This window comes from Lycium barbarum, chromosome 2 (genome assembly GCF_019175385.1).
Source record: "Lycium barbarum isolate Lr01 chromosome 2, ASM1917538v2, whole genome shotgun sequence".
NCBI lineage: Eukaryota > Viridiplantae > Streptophyta > Magnoliopsida > Solanales > Solanaceae > Lycium > Lycium barbarum.
In genome coordinates, this window is record NC_083338.1 from 46,421,183 (window position 1) to 46,433,635 (window position 12,453).

At 40.2% G+C, this 12,453-nt stretch overlaps 1 protein-coding gene across 1 annotated transcript; it reads right to left on the reverse strand.

Annotated features, from left to right (window-relative positions):
- Nucleotides 1-9,312: 9,312 nt before the first annotated feature.
- On the reverse strand, nucleotides 9,313-9,771 carry LOC132628533 (uncharacterized). The gene has a single exon (XM_060344311.1). It carries the CDS (start codon nucleotides 9,769-9,771, stop codon nucleotides 9,313-9,315), a length of 459 nt encoding a protein of 152 aa, XP_060200294.1.
- Between the last annotated feature and the right edge of the window lie 2,682 nt (nucleotides 9,772-12,453).

Here is a 12,453-nt window from a genome sequence, read left to right on the forward strand (position 1 = left end):
AAGTAAATTCCTCTTATTCCTAAGTGAATTTATTAAACAAAGTTTAAAGCTTTGAGTTCTTGTTACTAGTTCTTACCAAACCCTAATTATTTTCCCATATAAATTAAAGTTTATGGCGTTAGTTAATATTTGCAACCACTAACTATAAATGAATAATGAAGAACAAGTACACCCTAACAATCCATTATGCATAAGTCAATCACAATTCCCAATCACAAAACATTCATCTTTGGGTTTACAACCTTAGTAAAGAAATTAGCTACTCATAGAAGAAGAACAATAAAAGGATATAGAAATCATAATGCTTACTTTCGATTGATGGAAATTAGAAGAAAGTAATTGTAATTGTTTGTTGTCTAAAAATTTCCAAGAACTATGAGTATTCAATGCTAAAGAAAGGGAAAATAATAAAACTGAACGGTTCCCATGCACAAAACCCTGTGAGAACTATTTATAAGGTCTAGAAATCAGAAAAAATTAATTATTACACAACAATTGTCGGCGGAAAAAATGCGGGACGTACTTCAAAGTACGTCCCATACATTCCAAGTACGGGCTGGCTAAGATTTTTCATAAAGCTTCAAAGTACGGGCTCAAAGTGCAGGTCGTACTTCAAAGTACGGTCCTTCCTTGGCCTCTAATTGTTACACCTTGAAAAATTCCCCGTTACTGTACGGTAAATAGGATAGCGAGGAACACAAGGTACGTGATGATTCGGACAAGTGAGAGATAGTATTTAACGACCCTAATCGAGATTTAAGACATTAGACGTAAAGAAAGAAGTTTGACGAAGAAAGGAAAGGATATGTTATGTGTCGAGTAGGAATTATGGACGACGATTTAATGATGGCATAACGATGTCTTAGAGACTAGTAACATACGGACCGTACAAATTATACTGGCCGTATGTTAGGCCGTATAATTGGCCAAGAGGAACATCACATTCTGGACCAAACATACGGTCCAACATACGGTCAGTGAAAAATATACGGACCGTATGTTGGTCCGTATAAGTTGGTCGGGACAGCATTATGATTTAATATAAGGGACCTCTCTCATTTCATTTTATTTCATTCCCACTCTCCACAAGTCAAGAAACCTCTAGAATATTATTCATCACTCATCCAAAATAATTCAAGGGAAAACCAAGATCAACAACACCAAATCCATGAAAACAAATGTATGAAACCTAGTGGAAGTCATCCAAGCCAAGAAAACCCAAGGGAAGTGAAATAGGGTTTTGGTGCTAGAGGAGTCTTTCCATTCAAAGCTTGTTCATCCATCATCTAAGGTAATTTTCATGACCATTCCATGTTTTTAAGGTATTGGAAGGCTAAGACACTTTAATTGTAGAAAGACATAGAAAATGGGTCATAAATGTGTGAATAGTGTCATTGTCGAATAGTGGTTGGGATGAATCATGAACGTTGGTATGTTGTGATTGTGAATATGTTATAAATGAAATTTAGACCATGGAATAAGTATTATATATGAGAAAAAGCGGTAATGAGCTATAACCATAGATGTGGAGAAATTGAAGAGAAATGGTGAATTATGGTAAATGTATACAAATGATGATTGTTGGTTGCCATATTGTGAATGTTGTTGTGAGCGTTTGGGAGTTGATATAAAATGTGGGGAAAGTAGTATAAACAGAGGAAATGCTGCCCAATTTTCCCTAGAAACAGTAGCGCATTATTATAGTCGATTAACTAACGTTAATGCGAATTCTCTCTTGAAGGTAGAAACGTGACATTGAAGGAGAACAAGCGAACGATAGCTTAGTTAAACATAAAAGGTATGTGAGGCTAGTCCTTTCCTTCTAATGGCATGAATCCTATATCGTTACTCTTCTTTCCTTTTCATGAATTCTTACATTCCGGAAAGCTAAAAGTCTATGTCCATGAATAGCTACATAAGATAAGAGACATATTATGAGCCCTATAATGATGATGATGAGTTAAAGTATAAAGATTCTAAAATGTATGATATGATGAATCCTATAACGTAAGTGATGTTATTTATTGTTTACACTCACCTTATATTCTAATTCCTTCAAGGTGAGGCAGAATTTCAATGAATGCTCTATAATGAAATCGGGGGATCACGACCTTACGTCACCCTGATAAAGTATAGTTTTTCTTGAGCCTTATGCATGTACTATGATAAGAATACCATGATGAGAATATTATGATGAGCATGTTATGATGATGATATAACACCGCGCCTATATGGCCGGGCAGTCACCGCTAAGGCGGGCAGCGTATACACCATGGCCAGATGGCATGGGCAGACACCACTAGTGGGCGGCATGAGATGATACCTCGGACGCGGGAGGCCTGGACGCAGGCTAATGTTATGATTATCACACCGATCCGATATGGACGGGCAGCTTATACATTATCACACCGTACCTATATGGACGGGCAGCTTATACATTTATACATACATGACATGATGATGATTATGAGTAAGCCAGCATGCATTATTTCCTTTATACTTGACAGTCAGATACAGATGTTCCATATTGATGTTTCCTTTATATCATTCTATTATTTCATTGTTTATGCCTCTCATACTCAGTACAATCTTCGTACTGACGTCCGTTTTCTTTGGACGTTGTGTTCATGCCTACAGGTAGACAGGGAGGAGAGCTTGACCCAGATCCGTAGTAGCTGCCAGCTGATTTGAGAGCACTCCATTGTTCCGGAGGTGCTTATGGTTACTCTTTTGTGTATGTTTGTATATTTTCGGCACAACGGGGTCTTGTCCCGTCCTTATGTCTAGTACTCCAGTAGAGGCTCGTAGATACGCAGTGTGGGTTATATGGTCTCACGAGATTACTACTGTATATATGTATATTATCCTTTTGATAGACGAGAGGCTTATGTATATAAAAATATTTATATCTTCAAATGAAAGATGATTTCCTTATAATTTAAGTATGAATGTGATAAAAGAATGTTAATGAGCATGATAAGTAGTAGAACGAGTGGTGCTCGGTGGTTAGCCCCGGGTACCTGTCACGGCCCCAAGTCGGATCGTGACACTAATTTACAGTGCTCTCTGGAATTTGCCAGCGCGGGACGGATGGAAGTGCGGGCCGTACTTCAAAGTGAAGGCCGTACTTCAAAGTGGGGCCCGTACTTTGCCAAATTTCCCAACTTCAGTGAAAATTCTTCATTCCTGCCTTGTAGTCCTCAATTACCTGAAAAACAATAAAAACACATCAAAATGACAAAGACTCGCTTAAAAATAAGTAAAACTTCTCGTAAAAAGGCATCAGATGTGCCCTAATTTCTCGGCACATCAACACCCCCAACTTAAAGTCTTTGCTTGTCCTCAAGCAAGTCACACAACACAAACGACTCGACCAACTTAGATACAATAGCGTAAAGAGGTCTACAATGGTTTTACTCAGAACTATAGGCACACATGTTTATCACCAGTAACCACTTCAATTTTCAAACTCAGAACACGACTCATACCAAGGACGCTCTAATTCACAGTGACGTTTCAATCCATGCTATAACATTATCAGACGCATCAATGTACACACAAACATCATTTTTTTTTTAGAGAATGCTCATAATTTAATCCTAATGCCCTCACACAGAGCAAAGAATGTCCCTCACGCATATGTACAATGAGATAGGGACTAAGGCAAAGAAGAAGAGAAACACTCTCACTCACAATGAAGTTCAAGTATTACAAATACACATACCATAGACTTGCCCTTATTTTCGATGCTATACACTTCAGACTATTCGGTTGAGATCACTCTAGGACTTTTATCCGGTTGTAATCTAGGCTTCGGGATAGGAATGGTACATATTTGGATATTAGTTACTCACCCTCCTTGACACTACACTATTTTTACATTAATTCGCCTTTACTTCTCCCTCTCTTTATTCCTTTACTTTCGGTGTGGTTTCATCAACTTGTTTCAAACTGCTATTTTTTTTTCTTTTCTGATTTTTATTTGTTTTTGCCTTTTTTTTTGTTTTGTTTTGTTTTTATTTTTTATTTTTTTATAAGTACTTACACAACTACTTAATCAACCACACCGATTCCTTTACTAAGTAACTCGCAGCACCCCCAACCAACACTTTCACACATGTTTCACCCCCAACTCAAGATTTTAGCCTCATTTCATCAATTCCTAGTGTCAAGGAGGGAACATATGCAAACAATGGGATATTTTCAAACAAGGGTACAGGCTGATTACAGCTAGTCAAGTAAAAGGCTTTAGGCTGAAAAGGGGAGGCTAATGATAATATTCATGGACTGGGTCTGCTTTTAAGGAACAATTGGCTTCAATATTCACACAAAGAAAGCCTAGGATCATTTCAACAACCAAACTATCCTTAGTAATTAAGCACGACTAACGGGGAAAGTTCTAGATTGCAAATGCAAATGCAAATACATGAACATATACTAACAACTCACTCACACAATGACATAAGGATTTCAATGTAACACAACATCCCAAGTGATCATTTATCTTAAAAGAATCAATCACGTCAACTCATAGCTACTCCTAAGCATGCGTCAAAATTTTAAGTGGTTCACTATTTTTAACAAAAATAACACAAACATGCCGTAAGTTACAAAAGTACTCTATTATACCTAAACATGCCAGGTTCAACATAAAATATACCCTTTGGGAAAAGAACACATGGCAAAGAAAAGCTGAGGGGGTCCAAAACACATGTATATAGATAAACAATCCCCATCCCCAACTAAAAAGTTGGGCACTGTCCCCAGTGCATCAATATAAGCATAAAGGAAGGGTAGGGGTACCTGGGGCGCACTAGGCGCGCTGATCGTCCGCCTCGATCACCATTGTCTCAGCACCAATAGTCGTAGTCTTACCCCCAATGGCATAACCAGTAAGGGGGGTAGCAGTAGCTGAAAACTCTACTGTTGTGCCACTCGACGCGTACTCCTTAGGCCTGTTCATCTTGTCTCGAGGTCGCTCTGTCATGTCTGCTCCATCTCCTCGAAATTCGTCCAAGCATAAATAGCAGTATTAAGCACCCATCCGGAAGAAGTCTCGAACGTCACCACCTTCTTCCCCTTATCCCTAGGAACCAACTCATCATCTTGTACTAAGGTCACCACATCGATCAATGCATCAAGGTTGTTATGTCCCGTGTTTTCGTATAATTGGAAATCGAGAAATAATTAAGACTTGTGTGTTATGAGGAAATATTTTGATTCTAGTTGATGTGACTATGTTGGTTATGAAATCATTAATGTTAAGACATCGGGGAAGGCTGAGGGTAAATTTGGAATTTCGGAAATTAGTTTCGGGAATTACAAAGCGGGACTTTTAATGAATTGGGCCAAGAAAGTGGACAACAAAAATTGAGGCCCAAAGCCTTGAAGTGGCCGGCCATGGCATGGTCCAAGCCCACATTTTTAAAGGTTATGTGATATACACATGACCTATAGTGGATATATATCAACATTTCCTTTGTAATTATCAAGAACAATTAAACACTCCACTTGAAGCTATACTACTCCCTCTCTCGGCCGAACCCTCTATAGGAGAGAAAGAAAATTTTCTAGCCTTGTTGATTAATCCAAAAATCTTAGTTTCCACATATTTGTGAAGTACTCGAGACGCTCTCCGACGTGATACAATTTGTTTGGCACAAGAATCACGTTTGCGGCAAGTCGGATTTTCAAGAAAAGGTAAGAATTTTGCCCCTCTAATGTTATGGAATTGATATGAATGTGTTAAGGATTGAGAATAGACGAGAATCTCGTAACTTGTATGTGTGTGTAGAAAGCCGTGTGTGTGCATGTGTTGGTATGTGGCCGTGAGTCATGAATTGTGGAGGACAAAATGAATTTGATTTCGTTTAAGTTTGTTAGTTGCGTCGTTATGGCCTTTATAACTTAAATGATTGTTTAATGAATTGAATTGGCGTTGGAAAAGGATTTCGGAACATTATGGGAAAGTATATATCTTTGGTATAATTGTGTATATTGTTGTATATATATGATGTTAAAGACTTTAAATGTGACTTATGGTTGATGTTAATGAATTTGGAATGAAACAATGCGAGTTAGAATGTTCGCCGTAAGTTTTGATATTTTGGATGAAATATGGAAAGTAATGAACTTCGGGAAATTTTGTATATTGTTGGAGTGTAATTGGGATGGGTTTGAATAATCTTGAATGGGTGAATGAATACAATAATGTGGGCATAAGTTTGGAATTGTGAAGTTTGAATGAAAGTTGTCAACTTGTGTAGTAAGGTAGAACTTTGAAGTTAGAATGATTTGATTGTGATTTATGTTGCTTGTGATGTTTGGGTTGTTGTTGTTGATATATTTTGAGCCGAGCTAAGTCTCGGGGGTGTTAGATTTATAGGGGAAATGCTGCCGAAATTTCGGTAGCCAAGTATAACCCAAAGATTAAGATGTTAACTTTCATGAATAGTAACTGGTAAAAGTGACCATTTGCAGTTTTTGGACGAAACGGGAATTGAGATTTGACGAGCGTAAGGCGCAATCCAGGTATGTAAAGCTTACCTTTCCTTCTTTTGGCATGTCCTAGTTACACTAGGTCAAGATCGGACCCTCGGGGATAATTCTGCTCTTGGAAATCCGAGTTCAAGTTTGGGCACTATTCATTCAGCGCAATTGAAACCTATTCCTTACATTTGGTTGAAAGAATGTTCAAACTTCCATAACTTTTGCTATTGTGTCCGAATCTCTCCGAAACTTTCGTAGATGGCTTTACGAAGCCTAAAGTCTGTGATTTGTGTCCGCCGCCTCGATTTGACTCGAGGTGGGCCCGCAAGCCCCGAGGCTTCCCTTATTTGGTTTGTTTGGCTCATTTTCGTTCGAGATGAAAAGTAATCATTTGCCTATGACTCAAAGGTCCGTTTGAAATTTCCTATATCGTTATTGAACGTTTGCACTATGAATGATGTTAGATTTTCGGAAAATGACCTGTGAATTGTTTTTCAAAGGTTTTGCAGTTTGGAACTTCGTAACTTCCATATATAAATTTTGATCGCCCTGACTCCTACCCCGAGCCTTCTGGCGTCGGTATATGCCTATATGTAATTATATGTCGAGTCTTGTAAATTACTTTTGATATGCATATGGTTTCTGCACTACTCCGTTCGTGCCATTCGCTATGATTTCGTTCGTCGGTACCCGGGCCGACTTTGTGATCGTGCGCGCTATACCATATTCGGAAGTATGATGTGTTACGGTTTCCGAGGCCTCGCCATAGGGCCGGTTACCGTCTATGAAGTTATGATGTGATATGGCATTTGATATGTTCTGATGATGTGATATGTGTGTGATACGATTTGTCTGGAGACTGTACGGAGATTTGAAAAACTTCTGGAGTATGATGTGTTGTGGCACCAGCGTCGGGGGTGACCACGTTCCTAAGCCCTATACATGATTTTTATTTGCATTTGTACATTTATCTTACGTACAGGTTTGATTTGCTACTTTGACGTTTGTGTTTGTTCCTTCTGACTCCAGTTATATTTGTGATTTCTGTACCTTCTGCTTTACATACTCAGTACTTCTCCCGTACTGACCCCCTGTTCTTCGGGGGGCTGCATTTCATGCCCGCAGGTACAGAAGCTCGTTTGGGTGATCCTCCGGTTTAGGCTACCTATTCTGCTATTTTGGAGGGCTCCCCTTGATCCGGAGCTTAACTTTTGGTACATACCTTTTGCTGTGCGTGTGTTCTGTACATTTGTGGCTGTGTGGGTACGGCGGGGCCCTGTCCCGTCATATGTTCGTATGTTCTGTTTTGTTTTAGAGGCCTGTAGTCATATTTGTGGGTCGTGGGTCCGGTGTGTTTGTATGTGGATCTGTTTTGCGTTCTTAAGCGGCCCGTATGCTACTATGGCCAAGACGGCCCATGAGTTCGTACGTGTGTGTGTGCATTTGGGCGATGTATATTCCGCCACCTTTCTGATTTTGATATGGCTGTTCTGCACGGGCGACCGCTTAAGATAAGTGTTCGATCAATGTTTGTGTGACGTCTGCTATTAGGTTTCAGTTCGAATAACGTACGTTAAGTCTGAATGAGTCTTAATATGATGATCAGGTTCGTGAGTCTGTTTGGGGTGCCTAAGTAGGACACCAGTCGCGGCCCACGGGATTGGGTCGTGACAAAGGTCCTCATCAATGGCCTCAACCTGCTCTGCAACGACGACTCGCTCACTAGCCAGCAATGTTTGCTTGTCTGCCTTGAGTAGATCCAGCTCTACTCTAAACCTACTAACATAAGACCCTTCTGGGCCTTTACGCTCCATCGCAGCGATTCTAGTCTCAAACCATCTAATCGGGTCTGAAATAGCTCTTGTGCACTGGTCTGTGCCTAAATGACCGGTTCCAGCATGACCCTAATCTGTCTCTCCACTGACGTTTGGTCTCATCTTTGGGCTCAACATCGACCTCCTCTTGCCTTGCTGGCAAATCCTTTATCGGAAGATTGGATTTGGCATCCTCCCGTTAGGTCTTCATGATATCAAAAAAATAAGTGGGTTCCCGACAATGATCTCAATAGGGGATCTTCGACACATTTGCCTGTCGATATAAATCAGTGGCGAGGCATGAAAATGGCAGGGAGGTGGAATTTTTGTGGTGCTCTCTCCCGTATCTCCTTAGCGATCTATTTCCCAATATTCAACGGATAACGTAACATGATTGCCACAAATGTCATTGCCCGATCCGGAATAAGAGAGTTATCACTCTGAGTTATCGCGTTATCACTCTGAGTCGACATAATTCTAAAACGGGCAACATTCTACCAAAATTTTGCTGCGAGGATAAGCAAGTTGTTAAGGACTTTGCACTTTTTATGGAGCCACGGTGGGTCGGCCCTAGCAATAACCGAAACAACCCACTCAATCTTGGACTGAGTAGTCCTCCGATCAATTTTGTCTCTAAACTCGGCGGTGGCTACCCTAGTGGGGGCGACATAATTCTCGCCAAAATAGTGCATGTTTATTGCCTTGGCGGAAATGTCAACTTTTACTTTCCGCACCACTATCTCATTAGGCCTTGGGACATTCTGCTTAAATTGATTGGGCCTTCTGACGCTATCCACATAAGCATCGTAATTTGCATAAAATTACCTGAACATAGCAAGACAATACTTCCCTTGAGGTCGACTGAAAGCCTCCAGCCCATAATGCTGAAGTGTCTCTCTAATCTGAGGCTAATCCTCTAAATATAGAACACAGTGGGCTACCCCATTTTTTCGACCTATCGATCCCCTTCTCGTATCGCTCTTTCACACCCTATACTAAAAATTATAGGTCACCCTCCATTTTTTTTAGAACGGAGTTCAGTCCCGCTACATTCCATAGCACTATCATTACCAGAGTCATCCTTAGCTTCGGACCCGCTTGCAGTAGCGGACCCTTCGTTACCAGACCCGTCATCACTGGATCCTTCATTCTCAGACCCTTCACCACCGGACCCTTCTTTACCGGACCCTTTACTCCTGGACCCTTTATTACCGGATTCTTCACTCTCGGACCCTGTATTACCGGACTCCGATTCAAATGAATACTCATCCTTTTCAGATTGGGAGGAGTCCTGTGGTGGCGGCGCATTTTTGTTTTTTCTAGCGGTGGTGGTTCTCGGTCTCTTAGGAGGTGGGGAAATCACAGCTTCTTCATCACGAAGCCTTGTGGTAATGTTATTTATGCCTCGACCCCTCCCTCGAGCAGGTTTGGAACCACTATCCCTTTTTATTGGTTCCTTTGGCCTCATACCTAGTCACACAAGTAAACAACGCATGTGGGAATGTGTGGAAAGCACGACATAACTTAGTAAAGTGATTTTGAATGCATGTATGAAGTTTCAGTTGTGTATCCCGTATTTGAGAAGCACGGGACATACTTTGAAACGTGGCTAAATTTTTACCTCGTACTTAGAAGTACGACTTGAAGGTATGGCCGCAGTTTGAAGTGCGGGCCGTACTTTTAAGTCATATCTTAATTGTCAAAAAATAGTGAGGTCCTTAAAATTCTGCTGATGTATGAGCAAGAAGTACGGGGCGTACATCAAAGTACGACCCGTATTTTTGTTCGTACATCAAAAAACATATAAAACTTGACTCTCTTCGAGGCAATACACAACTGCACGTTCAAATTTTATGGGGTAGCACGACATGGGTTACTCAGACTTCACCCAATGTACTCATTCTTTTTTACCTTGGTGACTGATCAAACGTTTGGCGGGCATAACAATTTCGGACTTCAAAAATAAAGTCATCTATTGAAACCCCTGCCGACTCAGTAGTGGCTTGATTATACTCGCCTCCATGAGTCTGTGCATTACACAATACCAAATCCCTACCCCCAACTCAATTCAAAACCAACCTACTACAGTTATCATCCCAACCCTATGGATAGCAACAATCCTATACTACACAAATCAGAAACAAAATTTGAAATAGCGGGAAAAAAATTCAACAATAACTAAATTGGGGAAATTGGAAACTAAAACAACAAGAAATAAAGGGTACATCAATGTACCTGGATGAATTCTCAAACTACTAGGTAACAAAGATTAAACTAAAACAGGAGAGCGATTTCTTTTTTTCTTTTTTCTTTCTTCGCAATCAACATATGAGAGCTAGGGTTTGGTGGATTTGGGGGAGAAGAGTGGGTGTATTGTGAGTAAAGTAGATGGAGTTAGTGGGGTGTTGATGGTGGAAGATCATGGGTTGATGGTATGAAGAATGGTTGTGGAGAAAGTAGGGAAAGAAGAGGGAAAGTCGTATATATTAAAATTCAACTGCTTTAAATTTTTGCGAAACTACGGCCCGTACTTTGACGTACGAGTGTACTTGGAAGACGTGCCTGAGGTGCAATTTCCAGTGATCACAGAATTTTACCATTGAGGTATGGGATGAAAGTGCGGCCCGTACATTGAAGTACGGCCTGTACTTCCTTCCCATACCTAGGGTGGCAATTTCCAGTGAACACCTAATTTCAACCTTGAAGTGCAGCTTCGGACAGGATCACCCTTGTAGAATTCCCGTTTCAAGATTTTCTTATCATGATACTGCTTCATCCTCTCTTTATACAATGCTGCACTCTCATAGGCTTAGTACCAGAATTTATCCATCTTATTGAGTTGAAACAACCTGAGTTTGGTCGCTTCTTCCCAATCCATGTTCAATTTCTTCAAGACCCATATGGCCTTATGTTCAAGTTCAACTGGCAGGTGACAAGGTTTACCAACAACTAGCTTAAAAGGCGAAGTTCCAATCGGAGTCTTAAAAGCAGTCCAGTAAGCCCATAAAGCATCATCGAGCTTGCGGGCCCAATCAGTTCTCTTTGCATTCACTGTTTTAGCTAAAATACTCTTGATCTCCCGATTGGAGACTTCAACTTGCCCACTTGTCTGAGGATGATAAGGTGTTGCCACCCTATATTTTACACCATACTTCTCCATCAATCCCGCGAAGGATCTATTGCAGAAGTGAGAACCACCATCACTGATTATAGCCCTCAGGCTACCAAATTGAGTAAATATGTTCTTCTTTAGGAACCCGATCACACTCTTGGCTTTATTATTAGGTAAAGCCACTGCTTCTACCCATTTCGACATATAATTCACAGGCACCAAGACATATTATTCCACAAGAGCTCACAAAGGGCCCCATAAAATCAATACCCCAGACATCGAACACCTCCACTTCCATTACAAAGTTCATAGGCATCTCCTGCCTCCTACCTATACTCCCTTGTCTCTAACATTGATCATAAGACTGCACCAACAGATTTGCATCATGAAAGATAGTAGGCCAGGAGTAACCGCATTCAAGAAGTTTAGTAGCAATTCGGTTACCACTATGATAATCCCCTATCTGGAGAGTCATGAAATGCCCTTAGAATCCCTGGCAACGACGCCGAAATTTGGTATGCTCAAATTACACCTTTTATTAGCGTAAAGTGAACGATGTCAAATATAGTAACCCAACAATGTTGGGGTTGAATCCTACAGGGAATATGGTGTGAAAAGGTTACTAATTTAGGTCTAATGTCTTTCTCCGATGACTTTTGTAGAAAGTGGTTGTTTATGACTAATTGCTAACTAATTGCTTTGGATTGGAATATATGGTAAAAGAAACCAAGGTTGTGCCCGCGTTAGATAAAGTGTATGATCATGGGTATTGATCTTGAAATACTTCTAATAGATCGTTATATGAATGCACTTAACCTCTATGTGAATCTCTATTATTTCCCAATAAATAAATATTATTTCTTTTTATGATTTTCCCAAATATAAGAAAGTTGATGTGAAGAACGGTTAATTATGCCAATTAACCTTTTATTCCTAAGTGAATTTATTAAACAAAGTTTAAAGCTTTGTGTTCTTGTTACTAGTTCTTACCAAACCGTAATTATTTCTCCAAATAAATTATGGTTTATCGCGTTAGTT

Coding starts and splice junctions, on each gene's coding strand:
- LOC132628533 (XM_060344311.1), bottom strand. CDS start 9,771: ATGAGGCCAAAGGAACCAATAAAAAGGGATAGTGGTTCCAAACCTGCT.